The sequence below is a fragment of the Acomys minous genome (assembly GCF_964271855.1).
Source record: "Acomys minous genome assembly, chromosome: 17".
NCBI lineage: Eukaryota > Metazoa > Chordata > Mammalia > Rodentia > Muridae > Acomys > Acomys minous.
This window is the reverse complement of record NC_140500.1, coordinates 58,908,841-58,923,549: the sequence shown is the minus strand read 5'-3', so window position 1 is coordinate 58,923,549 and position 14,709 is coordinate 58,908,841. Positions and strand designations below refer to the sequence as shown.

The 14,709-nt window shown below is 39.9% G+C and overlaps 1 protein-coding gene across 2 annotated transcripts in view; it reads right to left on the bottom strand.

The window, feature by feature from the left end:
• The window catches only part of EXOC6B (exocyst complex component 6B), a 434,863-nt gene that overhangs the window by 235,469 nt on the left and 184,685 nt on the right, over window positions 1–14,709 (bottom strand). For both annotated transcript variants that reach the window (XM_084764962.1, XM_084764963.1), the window contains exon 8: window positions 9,954–10,022. In XM_084764962.1, coding sequence (XP_084621088.1) covers window positions 9,954–10,022 — 69 coding nt within the window. The remainder of the gene's footprint in view (window positions 1–9,953; window positions 10,023–14,709) is intronic.

Genomic DNA, 14,709 nt, shown 5'->3' with positions numbered 1-14,709 from the left:
GAGAACAAAGAGTAAGGAGGTTTTTTAAAAAGTGGAATTATCAGAGTCTTTAGCAATCCCATTAATGGATGTATAACCAAAGGAAATGAAGCCAGAGTGTTAACTGGTTGTCTGTTCTACAACATGCTTTGTAGCACTATTAAAAACAGTGAAGAAATTAAACAGTCTAAATGTTAATCAATTAACAAAAAGAGTATTGGTATAGATAAACAATGGAAAACAATTTCTCCATAAAATAAATGAAATTCTATCATTTTGTGATATAGTTGGACCTGAAGATCATTACATTAAATAAACAAAGCTAGGGAGAAGGCATCAGTCCCGCCTGACCTCACTACAATAGAGAGGAGAGTGGTTACCAGAGGCCCAGCAGAGTCAAAGCATATAGCTAAGCAAAGGGTGCTGAAGTTACAGTTCAACAAGGTAGGAAGATCTGGGGTGCTGACACAGGATAGGGACTAAAATACAATTAAGAATTGCACATTTCAAAAACGTAGAAATCTGAGCATGGTGATTTACACCTGTAATCCCAGCACTTAACAGATGAAGGCAAGATAATGGTGAGTTCGAGGTCTTCAAAGTGAGGTAAGTCTACCTGGGCTACAAAGTAAGACCATGTCTGCGCAAAACAAAACCATAGAAGAAAGGATTCTGAATGTTTCCACCATAAAGAAATGATGAGTTTAATAAGATAATGTTCAACCAGATTAGACAAGTATAAATTACGCCCTTTTTTTTTTCTTTATGGCACTTTCATCATCCAAGAGTCTTATTTATTACCTGACATTTTATCCATGCTGGATCTCTACCACATTTGTACTCAACAAACCTCAAAAAAGCAAGTACACAAATAGCAACAAAGTTGTAGGTAAACTGAATTTTAATCTGAACAACTGTAAATTTCATAAACAAGCACACTATTAAATTGCTGAGACAGTTTTGCTGTGTGGTCCATATTGCCTTTAGACTCCGGTTACTCTTAACTCTGTCACCAGTACCAGGGTTATATGTGTGTGCCACCATGCCCGGACTACGACCTACTTTTCATATATCAAAAACAAACTATTTTTTATAAAAATACCACAGTAACTTAATACCTGTTGCACTTTATTTGAGGGTCAATGAAAAACCACTAACTTTAACTGACATTTCCATATAACAGGTCAATGAACTATGTGAACCTCAACCAAAATAATTCAGTCTTCTTAGCTGCTGGGTTACTTCAAGCACCTTGTGAGGTCTGTAGGCTTTTTCAAACAGCCTTCTTGTGGTATCCTAGATATTTCAACTAGCCCTCTTGGAGTATCCTACATATTACTCAATCATTTCTTTTATAGCTGTTTATTAGCTTATTCCACAATATAGAAAATATAGTAGCTCTAAATAAGGTGCGTTATGAGAATATAGAACATGCTTATACTTTCTGGGGAAGTCTAGATGCAGCAGTCAGATCGCGCACTCCAGTGCCAAAGCCCTAACTGACTACCTTTAGACCAGCAGTTCTCAATATGTGGGTCGCAACCCCTTGAGGAGTCAAATGACCCATTCGCAAGGGTCATCTAAGACCACTGGAAAACAGATATTTATATTACAATTCATAATAGTAGCAAAATTATAATTATGAAGTAGCAATGAAAATAAATTTATGATTGGGGGCCACTGCAATATGAGAGGGCGTATTAAAGGGTCTCAGCATTACAAAGGTTGAGAACCACTTCTCTAACTGTGGCTTATCTGAGCTATAGAAATCTAAGGAAGTACTGAATCCAAGTTCCAAACTTGGAATTTTTATATTCCCAAAATTTAAAATAAAGTTTAAAAAAAAAACACTCTTCATGACACCTGCTATTAGGAACTATAAATAAGCATGAACTTCAGCTACAGAATATGCTTCTGTTAAGAAGATCATTGTGAGGTATGTCATTTATATAAATGCTCCAACAAACTAACTCCCCACAGGACAAAAGGAAACTCCTTTGTCTCCTATGTGTGCTTTGTGGGTTAAGTCACAGGTCTTGGATACAATCAGTCATGTCACTGATATTATAACTACCAAAGCAATATATTAAGTCAGTATCCACGAAAAAGACATCATAGGTACGAAAAGCATAATAAAAATTTTTCAGATTTAAATTTTCAAAGAAATCTGGCAGCTAGAAGCAAAACAGATTGTAGAAAGAAATGCACGCATGCACGCACGCACGCGCACCTGGCACAGTAGCCTGTGGCTAATCCCAGCACAAGGAAAGCAGGGGCAGGTGGATCCCTGGACATCTGGCCAACCAGCCTAGCCAAACCAATGAACTCCAGGATCAATGAGAGAGCCTGTCTCAAAAGGTAAACAATAATAAGGGAAGACACCAAACTTCAGCCTCTGACCTCCACGTGCATGTACACCTGCATGCACTTATACACACATCCAAACCAGCACACACACACAAATACAGATAAATGATAGATAGATAGATAGATAGATAGATAGATAGATAGATAGATAGGCAGGCAGGCAGGCAGGCAGGCAGGCAGGCAGGCAAATAGGAAGTGAAATAGTTCTGACTACATTCAGGAAAAACAAAACAAAACAAACAAAACCCTGTGGAGTACATCATGGAAGAGCATACAGGCTAGGGGAGCACATCATGGAAGAGCATACAGGCTAGGGGAGCACATCATGGAAGAGCATACAGGCTAGGGGAGCACATCATGGAAGAACATACAGGCTAGGGGAGCACATCATGAAGAGCATACAGGCTAGGGGAGCGCATCATGGAAGAGCATACAGGCTAGGGGAGCACATCATGGAAGAGTATACAGGCTAGGGGAGCACATCATGGAAGAGCATACAGGCTAGGGGAGCACATCATGGAAGAGCATACAGGCTAGGGGAGCACATCATGGAAGAGCATACAGGCTAGGGGAGCACATCATGAAGAGCATACAGGCTAGGGGAGCACATCATGGAAGAGCATACAGGCTAGGGGAGCACATCACGAGCAGCCGGAAGGAGAAGTGCAGGGAGAGGTAAAGTGAGGGTCAAATGCAGACTACGCATACAAGGTACAAATGCTACTCTATTCTGCAAATAATGAGAAACTACACAGTTTTAATTTATATTAAGTGCAAGATTAAAATGTATTTAGCATTAGTCTGTGTTATATGTAATTACTTCTTGCTTGCTTTGTCTGAGCCTGAAAAGTCGTCATAATCTCTGTCTAAAGCTGTCTATGTGAGATCACTGTTTAACATATATGAAAACGCACAAGTAAGCACACTTGAAAAGTTCAATTATCTCCAAGTAAGCTTTTTTGTTAAACTCATTTTTCTTTTTCTTTCTTTCTTTATTTTTTGCCTGTTATTTTATTCAAAGCCAAACTATATATATGTCCAAGTAATAAGGTCACTGGGTTAAAAGAGCATTATGACAATTACAACAAACTAGATTACAGCTACTACAAACCAGAGCCCATTAGTCTACATGGCAGCGGAGTTATCACTGAAATGCTCTTCCTGTGTCCTTATCAATGCCGTGCACACAGTACTCTGTCCTCAGCTCCTATCTAACCCCACCAGGCACTGGTGGGTCAGTGGCTCTCTCAAGCTCTGAGACACAGTAGGAGGGTGGCAGGAACCTACAAAGTGTCAGAAATAAACTCCGAGCTGCTAAACATTTCAGTGCAAAGCTTTCACACTTAAGAAGAAAACTCTTAAAGAAAATATTTAAAATGTGTTCTTTCTACTCAGATCTAAGCCAGATCACCATGGGAAGAAAGGAGAGAGCATCTGGCTCTTTTCTATCTGTCTAAGTTGGTTCTTTAAAGGTAATACTCGTATGTGTCTTAGATACTGTGGGAACATACAAGAATGTTTTGAGAGGGAAAATAAAGTCCATTAAAATGAAAATAATTAAAAAGTGGGCCAAGTGGAATAGGGTCTAAAACTTATAAAGTCACCTAAAGTTCTTAAAGATAAAGTTCAAGTAGATAAGCAGACAAAAGCAAAACTATTCTAAAAGATTTAGAAATCAGACTTACTAACTTCTGCTCCAGTTCCCAGAGTTTTCTAGAAACAACTCTCCAGGCCTCTTACAAAGCAGCTTGTCTCTAGACACACTAAATTATAAGCTTTTTTTTCAAAATTGTTCTTATCATTTTGATCTTTCAGCATTATCAGCCTTTGGAAAAACATAACTTTGGGGGTAGATATTTTCATTAATTAAACTTCTTTGATAATTTCATATATGTATATGATGCACTTAGTCCCTGTGCCCCAATCCTCCCATCATTTGTCCTATTCACCTCTTTCCCACATTTATATCTTTGTGCTTATGTTCCTCTCATTTTGACTAGGGCCTTGGGTGTAGCCTTGAAGTTGGGAGAATCCACTAGAAATTGCTGGGTATGACGGAGCCAACAGAACTGAAGACAGCAGCTCCCCTTCCCCAGGGCCCATCAGTTGCCTACACGAGTCTCTCCTCCCCTGCTCAGCTACCTGCTCAGGGGGCCTGTCTTGTGTAGGACCAGTACAGGTGACAGCAGCTGCTTTGAGTCCGCGATGCACACATGGTCTGTACTCAGCAGACAGCTGCAACCTTACTCAGCCTATGTTTCCATTTAGACGGTGGATTCTTTTGAGGTCTGTGGATAAGAGTCAAAGAGAAGAGGAAGTCTGGCAGTCTAATCTAAGTATTACAGCCAGGCATGCTGGCACATGCATGTACCTCACCCTACACCCACCACAACTTCAGAGGTCAAGGCAGGACGGTGTCAAGTTGAAGGCTTCTCTAGCTCTAAAAAACTTTTAATGTATGTGCTTTTCACATGGGTTAAAGAGATCATAATTTTGACCAAATTTTCTGAGGCACATTACTCAGGGAAACTGCACTTGCTAGAGCCTCTGTAGTAATGTTACTATACAGAGCAACGCTCCCCACTGCCTCCTATCCTTCTCCACAGTCTCCTTTTGCTACTGAAGGACAGAACTGCAGTAATTCAAATTCACGTAATACTAAGGAGTTGCTGCGTGCATTAAGAAACATCGGGATTACTGTTCTAATAGATACCTCAAGATGTCAGGAATCTAGAAAGTAAACTTTTTATTATAATGTAACAACATGCAAAACAGTAAATAAATCAAAGGTGTACATTTTGTCAACATTTTTAATGTGTGAATTTAAATTGTGAATGAACGTATAACATGTTCGATGCCACCAGGAGGGAAGATTATACAGGAAACCCAGGAACTAGGGGTCTGGCACCTTAATGATGCCCAAGCTTCTTGTTACATGGTGCTCATACATGGGTTAGCACTGCTAACATCAAGACGGCTTAAGAAGATGCTTTAGTACATAAAGGAGCTTAAAGTACATGCAAATTCTGTCTGGACTGAGGCTGATTTGAAGGTTGCAACCCACGAACACGGCAGATAACCTGGAGTCAATAAAGGCTTCACAGATGTGCAAGGCAGTCGTTTATGTGTTCTCCAGACAAGCAGTCAGTCCATCCTCAGACACAGTGCACAACGCACAGCACTCGGTTCTTATTACCCATCACCTCCTTAACAGGAAGACTTTGAGTTTGTTTTTTCCTTTAAAAAAAAAGTATTTTCTCTAATGACTGTTATGTTTTATTTCGTCATCTGCCGATCTCTAAACTGTGTGTTTGTACATTGTAAATTGAAGGTTTAAACCATACCAATTGTTTAAAACAATTGCACACAATGCATCTACCATTGCTCCCACACACTTCCATTGTATGATTACATCAAGGCTCAAGTCTCCACCACTATCTGACCCTTGTTCACTTTCTTCCCTCCCCTCCACCCACCAAACTTTGTCCTTCCTGCCAAAGTTCAGCACTTCCTAGAAAAGGCTCACTGCCTGTTTGATATTGTACTTCACTTTAGTCACCAAAGGAAGAATTTACAGGTGCTTGGCCCCATCTATAAGACCATGACCGAAATCTGACCTCCTGTTACAATACATGAACTTCTGCCCTACTGATAAGGCTGGCAGATATAAGTAGGATTTTTCAAATAATCCTTTGGGAATTTATAAGCAGCACAGCCATAAAGGGGGTGACTGGAAGGTCGGTTTCACTAAAAATAATAAATATTGCCATGTTTATTCAAAGTGTGCCTTGTTATGCTCCAGGCCAAAAGTTCAGATAAACACTATTGTACATGACAAAATATTAGAACTTTTTGTTACTTGTGTTACGATCCTTCCGCTGAACACCAATAGAACTGTTTTCCCCCATGTAAGTCCTTGCCCTGGCATTGAGTAGCATGTCCTGAGATGAGAATATTGGATTTGCTTGAGGGGAAAAAGGTGGTAATCTCTTACAATCAAAGCAAACACTGACTATTATATAGTGCTAATACTAATTGCTAAGGCCAAAGGGGGGACATGTTGAATAAACACTATACCTGCCCTGAAAGGGCTTACCATCTGCTTATGGAGAAGAAACCACTAGACTATGATGAGCAATGCAATAAACACAAAGAGCACACCAGGCCCCCTACACAAATGAGCTGAACAGAGCCACGACAGAGCTCAGTGTACAATATTAGAAAAATTTGCTGGAAGACAAATATAAAATAAGAATCAGGAAATTAAAATGAAACAGAATAAAAGAAAAGTAATGAAATGGGAGTGGCAACTGTGAGCTAATGTGAAAAAAGGATGACAACCACAGCATGCTTCAGAATCTGAAAGCAAGATGATAAGCAGCAAAAAATAAAAAAATAAAAATAAATAAATAAAATAATAAAAAAAATGTGGGAGACCTCTAAAGAGCAATGGCTATACTTTTTTCAGTAGTTCAGTGTCTTACAAGATAGATCATCAGTGAGATTAGGCAGGTGACATTTGGTAGACATATAATTAGGACCATAGCAGGAGTTAAGGGTCTGACATGAGGGTAGAGGGAATACTTACAGTGACTGTTTTCACTGGCTGTGATGTGAGTGGAAGCAACGGCCTTATGATGATGGGGAGCATAAGAAAAGGTTCAATAATATTCACAAGGCCTGCAGGTCTAGATATGGTACTGAGGAAAAGCCAACAAGAGTGTGGCTTCTAACTAGTGACTAGAACAGTCTTTTTATGGCTTTGAGACCACTGAAACTTCAGAAGAAGTGTGCAGGAGCAGTCAAGTGTGAGAGACATATCACAATGCTGTTTCTACTACCTGTGGAACCTCCAAAAACCTGAATACAGTGGTTTTCTTTGCTTGTCTGCTTGTGACTGCTGTCATTTGGGGAGACTGAAGGCAGACCCTTACTCAGTGCTGAGCACATACCCCACCACTGAGGCCATGCCCAGTTCTAGCACATGGACCCTTTTACAACAGCAAGAGACGGAGCAGTGGCACAAGCAAACCCTGGGAATAGTGAAGGATACAAGGATGAACTGACAGACACCACAGTAACAGCAACATCAGGAAGGCTGCAGAAAGGAAGAAAACTATGCTGTGAAAGAAGAAAACGAAATTAAAGGCTGAGAGGTAAAGATGGTCTAAAGTCAAGGTGCAGCAAGATAGACACTCAGAAAAGTCATGAAGGGGAAGATAAAATTCTTTGGGTTGATCCAAATGGAGAAATGAAGACAACACTAAAATGGAAGCACTTAGTGCTGTACAGTTTATGTTCTTATTTTCCATTGTTCAGTTCACAAACCTTCTTGTTCTCAAGGCCTAGGACTAATGTTTACTAAATAAAATGAGAATATTGTAATGAATACTTAGTTGAATAAACATTTTTAAAATAATCCATGTTAATATTATAAAGAGACTTTACCATGAAGTAATGTGTATGGCTAATTGAACACAGTCTTACATACTGACAAGATTACAGCCTCAGCTCTGTGAATTCAGCACCAAGTTGCACACACTCTCACCATCCTTTAGCAGAATTGGTGCTGGGTTTTATTTAGAGTCCCCGTAAGTCTAGCACAGGAAAGTCTCAATCATAAACATATATTCCAAAGCACGAGAGCTGAGCTCCTCCTATCATCAGCTGGGAACTCCTAACTTCATCAGCACTGTGAATGGTCCTAAAACCTGTGCAGGCCAGGTAACAGTGCCTTAGACAATGGTACACAAAATTTGTGAGTACCAAATATTTCCCCACTTCAAATACTATTGTGCAGAACCCTATTCTGGATAGACAGTTTTCTAATTTGATAATTTCTAAACCAATAGACTCTAGTTTTCATAGAAGATAAGCCTATATACTCAGTGTAAATTAAGAAATACATTTTAATTGTCAATTTGTTTATTACTAGGAATCAATCTAGACCTACTATGTACATGCCCATATTCCATAGTGTGTGCTTCTGAAAATACTAGAGCTGTATCTATACATCAGCAATGTAGACAACATCAGCTCACCAAACAACTGCCATTTATTAAGGTCAGTCATTTGCCAAAGACTGAGTTGACAATATCTCACTGTCAATAACCACACTAAGCAGGAAATTATTTTCACATTTCATACATAAGTGCTAGACCACCCTAATGCACACAGCTAATAAATGTGCAAGTAAGTGATTTTACTACTCTGTTAGACTTCTCACTTGAGGCAAATTTGTTCCCTTTTCATAAAAACTTAACAAAGCTTATAAAAGGCAGCACACGGTGGTAAAACAGCTCTGTCATGTTACCGTCATCCCAAAAATGCACTTCCATTTTGGCACACAGCAATCATTAAAAACATAAACCCTCACTTACGTAGATACCCATACATATCCCAATCCATTTCATACAGAAGAGAAATTAGATAAGTACTAAAAACTGTATAAGGATAATGCTATTTCCTTCATCACTGTGAATGATGAAACACGAAATAATTGGAAGTGTTGTCATCTTGGAACAGGAGGCTTTAGAGGGGGTTGGTCTGAGGTTGTGGGAGTCATTGCTTACTTGTGTGTTTGTTAAGGTTTACTTTTAGTTATTTTTATGGAAGTTCAAACATTGTGAACTATAGGTTTAAAATTGATAGGCCTGATTACCTAAAAATTAAAGATATCCATGTCAAGAAACATAAACCCAGTTTGCAGTCCAGAGACAAACTGGAGGGATGTTTACAACATCCTACACTGTCAGTATCAATCACACAGAAAGAATTTCTGAAATTTCTCTTTCCAAGAAAAAAATAAAAATGGTAAGAAGCCCTAAGTAAACACTAACCAACCTTTAGAAACAGGTGTGAAGACTGACGTGGTGGTGCATGCCTACAATCTTGCAACCACAACACTCAGGGAGGCAGAGGCAGGTGGATCTCTGTGAGTTCGAGGCCAGCATGGTCTACAAAGCAAGCCCAGGACAGTCAGGCTACACAGAGAAACCCTGTCTTGAAAAAACCAAAAACCAAAAGATAAAATAAAATTAAAAATAAAAAATAGAAATGGGTATGGAGAGATTAATGTGTCTCTAAAGAAAAGCACAATTTTATACCAGCGTTCACAGAAATGCTAATGTATGTGAGAACTGCCCTCAGGACCACCAGGCTCTCCTCACCTGTGCATCTGTATGCAGGTGGATGCCCACAGCGGGGAAACAGCCACTTCCTAAGAATCTACTAACAACAACTAGTACCCTTTTTAAAAATTTCTTTTACCAGTACCTTATAGAACAAAAGGAATAATTGTCAAAAAATGTAAAACCTTTCATAAATATTTTAATATCTAAAAGCAAGTTATTCTAGGTTAAATATGTTAGATCTGAAAACGAAGAAATCTGAATACACTTCTACTTATAACCTGCCAAGCTGTTGATAGCTCTTTGAAACGTCATCAGGTCTGTAGGATTTTACAAGGCAAATATAAACAAGACTCAAGAAGGAATTACTCATTAAACAAAACTTTGCATTAAAGCAAATTTAAAATACTAATAATAATAGCTCAGGATTTGTGATTCAATCCACACCTTCATCAGGAAGGCCAGGTAAACACTCACCAGGACAGAGTATATGTGTAGACATCGATATACTGGAGAGAAATCCACCAAGTCTTGAGCCCCAGGTACCTGCAAGCACACAATTATAAAAGCATCAAAGTTTTGTGGGGAAAACTACATTAACTTTATTTGCATTACTCAAGCAGTGATTTGTTTTCAAAGCCAACTATATAGTCTAAGTGGGAAATTAAAACAAAAACAACAACAACAACAAAAGAGAATCACGTTCTCGGGCTGTAAAGAGGAATCAGCAGTTAAAAGTGCTTGCTCTTCTTGCAGAGCACCTGCGTGCATTTCTCAGCACCTACATAACTCCAGTTCCAGAGGATCCAGCACCATCTTGTGGCCTCCATGAGTACCCACACACAGTTGGCATGCACACAGAAAGACACATGTACATACACAGAAATAAACAAGAAAAATAGACCTTAAAAGAAACCACAGTCCCAAGTAGGCCCCATGCTTGTCTTCTTAGTACTTGGGAGGAAGCAGGAGGATCAGGAGTTTAAGGTCATTTTTAGGTACATGAAATTCTGTCTCAAAATCACACATGCGAAACAATGAGGCGGGAGAAAGAGGAAGGGAGGGGGAGAGAGACAGAATCTTACTTCTTTTACTCTTGTCACAAGACTAACAAGCTGTGAGCCCAGGTGTCCCAGCCTCGCAGAGATAAAAAGAGCAATCTGCTGTCTTTACCTTCAGAGACACTTTGGTGACCTGACTCTCCTTCCAAAATGTAGAGTTTACATAAAAGCCAAGTTTCAGTGGTCAAGGTCACACTTGCTACACAAGACAAATGTTTTAATGGCCAGACAGTTATTACAGGGCATAAATATTAAAATGCTTAAGTCTTTTTCATCAAAATACCAAAGTGATACAGAAAGGTAGGGACACTGTATTAAAATGAGATGGCAGATAGAGAAGTCAACCAAGAACTTACTCAAGAGATTTTAAAGTGAATAATGAATGATATGTTGACTAAACTTACATATCAAAATATAAAGTGAAAATCAGGTGAGAGCTGAAATCAACCCCCAGAACTAAAAGGAATTTGCTAGGTGACTTGACAAGGAGGGAGTCAGAATGGACTTTGATCTAAATTTCCTCAGAGAAAGGAAACCATCACTTGCCAGACTCAGATTCAACAAGAATGAAAAGGGACCTGAAAATACATGTTAAACAAAATGAAACAAAAAGGGAAAGAAGGGGGAAAGTACAGAAGCAATTACAATGAAGAGCTAGCTGGATTTTCCTGCCACAACAGTAACTATGTGAATCATCAGCACAAAACCATTAGACACACCTGAGCCAAGTTAGGCTGACTACTGGTTAAAGCACTGGTGCCCTTTCTTTCCTAAAGCAAACACTATCTCTTCTTTGGGGCACAGCTTCTCTAACCAACAAGTTTCTCATACTGAAATGGTTTTTGTTGTATACAGAGCATTTCGATGCTCACTGCCTGGAACCATCTGCCACTCTACCTGCTGTTCTACTCCACTAGGCAAATCTTAGGTCTCCATATTTAAGCTCTCAGAGTGACGAGGCCTCAGAAGTAAAACAGCTGCTGTGGGGGCCAAAATAACCTCTATGCCGTGGAGACTCTTACTTCAAGTGACCAATCACCTTTATAGTGTCATATAGATACAGCATGGGAATGTTAAGGAAATTTATCTTGCCAGAAAACAAGAGCTAAAACCTATGTAAAACACAACATCAAAAGAAAAAAATTAAGATTTATACTAGTATATAAACTACACAGAAATGTGTGCACCTGAAAAAAGGCAAAGAAAATACATAAAGTAAAAATGGATTGATACAGGAAATGAAATTATGTATTTAGAATAACTGTGGTTACTTATGAGATAGATAGATATATAATATACATGTATATTTTATTTATATATATATATATATATATATATATCATACTTTACATAACTTTTCTTGCCTAATTTTGAGCAGCAAATTCAGCCACTGCCTTGCTTCACAAGTTCTTCATGCAGTTTGTTTATTTAGGCTCACTTTGCCACACAGCCAGTTTCTCTCAAAAAATGAACCACTGGAAGCCCAGCCATTCTTTAGGCAGAACCCTGGCCCACTGACCTGTCAGAGCCATCCTTACAGAATGAGCAGCAATAGGAAGGGGCATTTCGCTAGAGAGCTGCAACAAATAAGCTTGCAGGCCCCTTAGCAAAGAAAGGCATGTTGTTGTTAATGGTTAGCATTTGTCTAGCTGCACTGTCGTTTTCTAAAAGGTACCTCTTACAAGGTGACAAAGTTCTCTCCTGTCATCGACAGCAAGTCTGTTTTCTGTTTACAGTGTCCTGGCCTATAGGTATCTCCTCTATTTCTTGGTCCCAAAACAAATATACAAATAAATTCTCCCACATACATGCCCAACTATCTGGTTTGAAAGCCCTACAGAGAGAGCTAGGCAAAAACTAAAGGAACAAAAAGAAGCTCCAGCTCACCAGCTAGCCTTCCCTCACAAACAGCCCAATATTTAGAAACCCATTTTTCCTCCCTGCTCCCCTCTGAGCAGACACTAGGAGCGAGCACTGTGAGGACGCGGCGTGCTGTGAGGGTAGAGGCATGTCAAGTATGCACTGACTCATGTTGCTTTGAGCTGGATGTGTTTTCTCTGCTTCTACTAATGAAAAAGAATCACTTACATCTACAGAAGGCACGAGGGGAAGAGCAACAAGCACTGCGTGAAGGAATGTCACCCTTCTGCAAGATGGAATGCAGTTTAGAGAATCTAAAAACACGGGTGGAGGGGAGCTCTGGGACAAAGCAGCCACTCTGCTGCACACGCAGGCAGCAGCAGCGCGTCTGCTCTCTATTCTGTCCTGGCAGTGCAATGTTCCTATTTTCTTCCTCCCTTCTTTCTCTGCCTCCCCTCCCTCTAGTTGCACAGAATGAGTCAAGCAGACTTGGGTTTCATCAGGGAGGGTCCAAGGGCACTAACTCTCCTAAGCTAACAATGCCTGTCTCTAATGGTTTCTGTCTCCTAACAAAAGCCATGACACTTTTATCAGCTTCATCTAATTTTTCCTTTCCAAAGTAAATAACAGGGTCCTTGCATTTTACACATGTCCAAATTTGACAAATCATTATCCGTGGGGACTGGAACTGATAAGAGATAACTTTGTGGAGGGACCCTGTCATTTCCTCTTATAAGGGCTTTCTTTGGGGCTACAACAACATGATTAAAATAGTTAAACATTTCCTGTGCCTGGCGGTCAGGAACTCAAGACATTAAGACCCTGGAGTCTGTATTTTTCTAGAAGTTCAAACAGACCTAGGAAGACACCAGCAGTGACCACAAACAGTACACAGGACGTGACCCTGCTCTGTGCCTAATGTTAAAATTCACATGAAATCACTTCATCACCACGGACAGCAGCAGCGTAACAGCCTGCACAGTTCCAAGAGCAGTCACTGCTTCCCATCCACCAAACACGAAGGATTTTCTCAAAAAGCAAATGTTGGTAAATTTTTAGATGGTATAGCTACAATTCTGCTCCAAAGAATGTCATATAAGAAACAAAAGCATTTTAACAAAATGAATAATAGCTATTAAAAGGGATGCTGGAGTAACTGAACCACAGCACAGGCGCAGGCAGAGAAGGAATTACTACATGTTAGTGCCGCTTCAGTCACATGGACAATAAGTTTCAACCAAGCCACTGCTTTGCAACTTCTGTCTACAGAATATGTGCTAAGCAGCACGTATGTATGACACATACACCAGCAGCCATCACACAAGCTACTACTCTATAAAGGATAAGCATGTCTCAAGGACTGAAGAGAATACAGGCTAAGGAAACCAATTGTATAAATGGAATGAACAACACCAGGAAATGGCTTTATATCTATGTAGAAACTATTTCTTGCAGAAGATCTGAAGACTTAGAGTAGAAGTGGACTATCCCACACTCAGGCAGAAAAGAATTAACATTTCTGATCATGAAAATGTTTGATAAACACCAGGATCTGATCTATATGCTACCTTTTCCTCCTTTAATAGATCTTGCTTCAGGTAAAGGAGGTCTCTGAGCGTGGAAAATGCGCGCTGAGGTTCTTCTCACCAAGCTCAAGGGGACAGCATTATACATAGAAGATTCTGATTTCCAGTAAGTGATGCCAGTCAAGCGTCAGCTGACGTTTCACTTAATATTCTGCTAACCATCCTTGTCCCAGAAAGCGTCTCAGGGAGCAACTGCTCCCTCTGTTCTGAAAAGACTCACTAAGGAAACCCAGCTAAGGCTGGATGTCCTGGCATAACCCGGAGGGTCAGAACAGAAGGACCTTGAGTTTGAATCCATCCTAGACTACATCTCAAAGCCTTGTCTCAAGAACAAACACTCAAAACAAACTTATCTAACCGGATAAATGTCCTTGTTTTGTTGCTGGACCAGCATAGTCTTATACAATGGAACCTGAATTCAGGTGAGAGTCCCTTCTTCCCTGCACCCCAAAGCATTAACTAGGCTATGAGTCCCTGCAGTCCTCCTAAACACAGAACACTAGTCCACTCCAGCCTTGTTGTTCACACATTTGCCCCAAAGAACAACCACACACACAAATACCTGCTCTCACTCACCCTTGCACACATTCCTCCTTTGCTTTTCCCTTAAGAACCCTTTCAAAGTAGATGGATTGAACAAAAACACGCTCTTAGGAATTTAGGTATGTTTCTCACTAATTATCTGAGCCATTTTCTACCTTCAAAATCCTTCTGGTTGCCACTTCA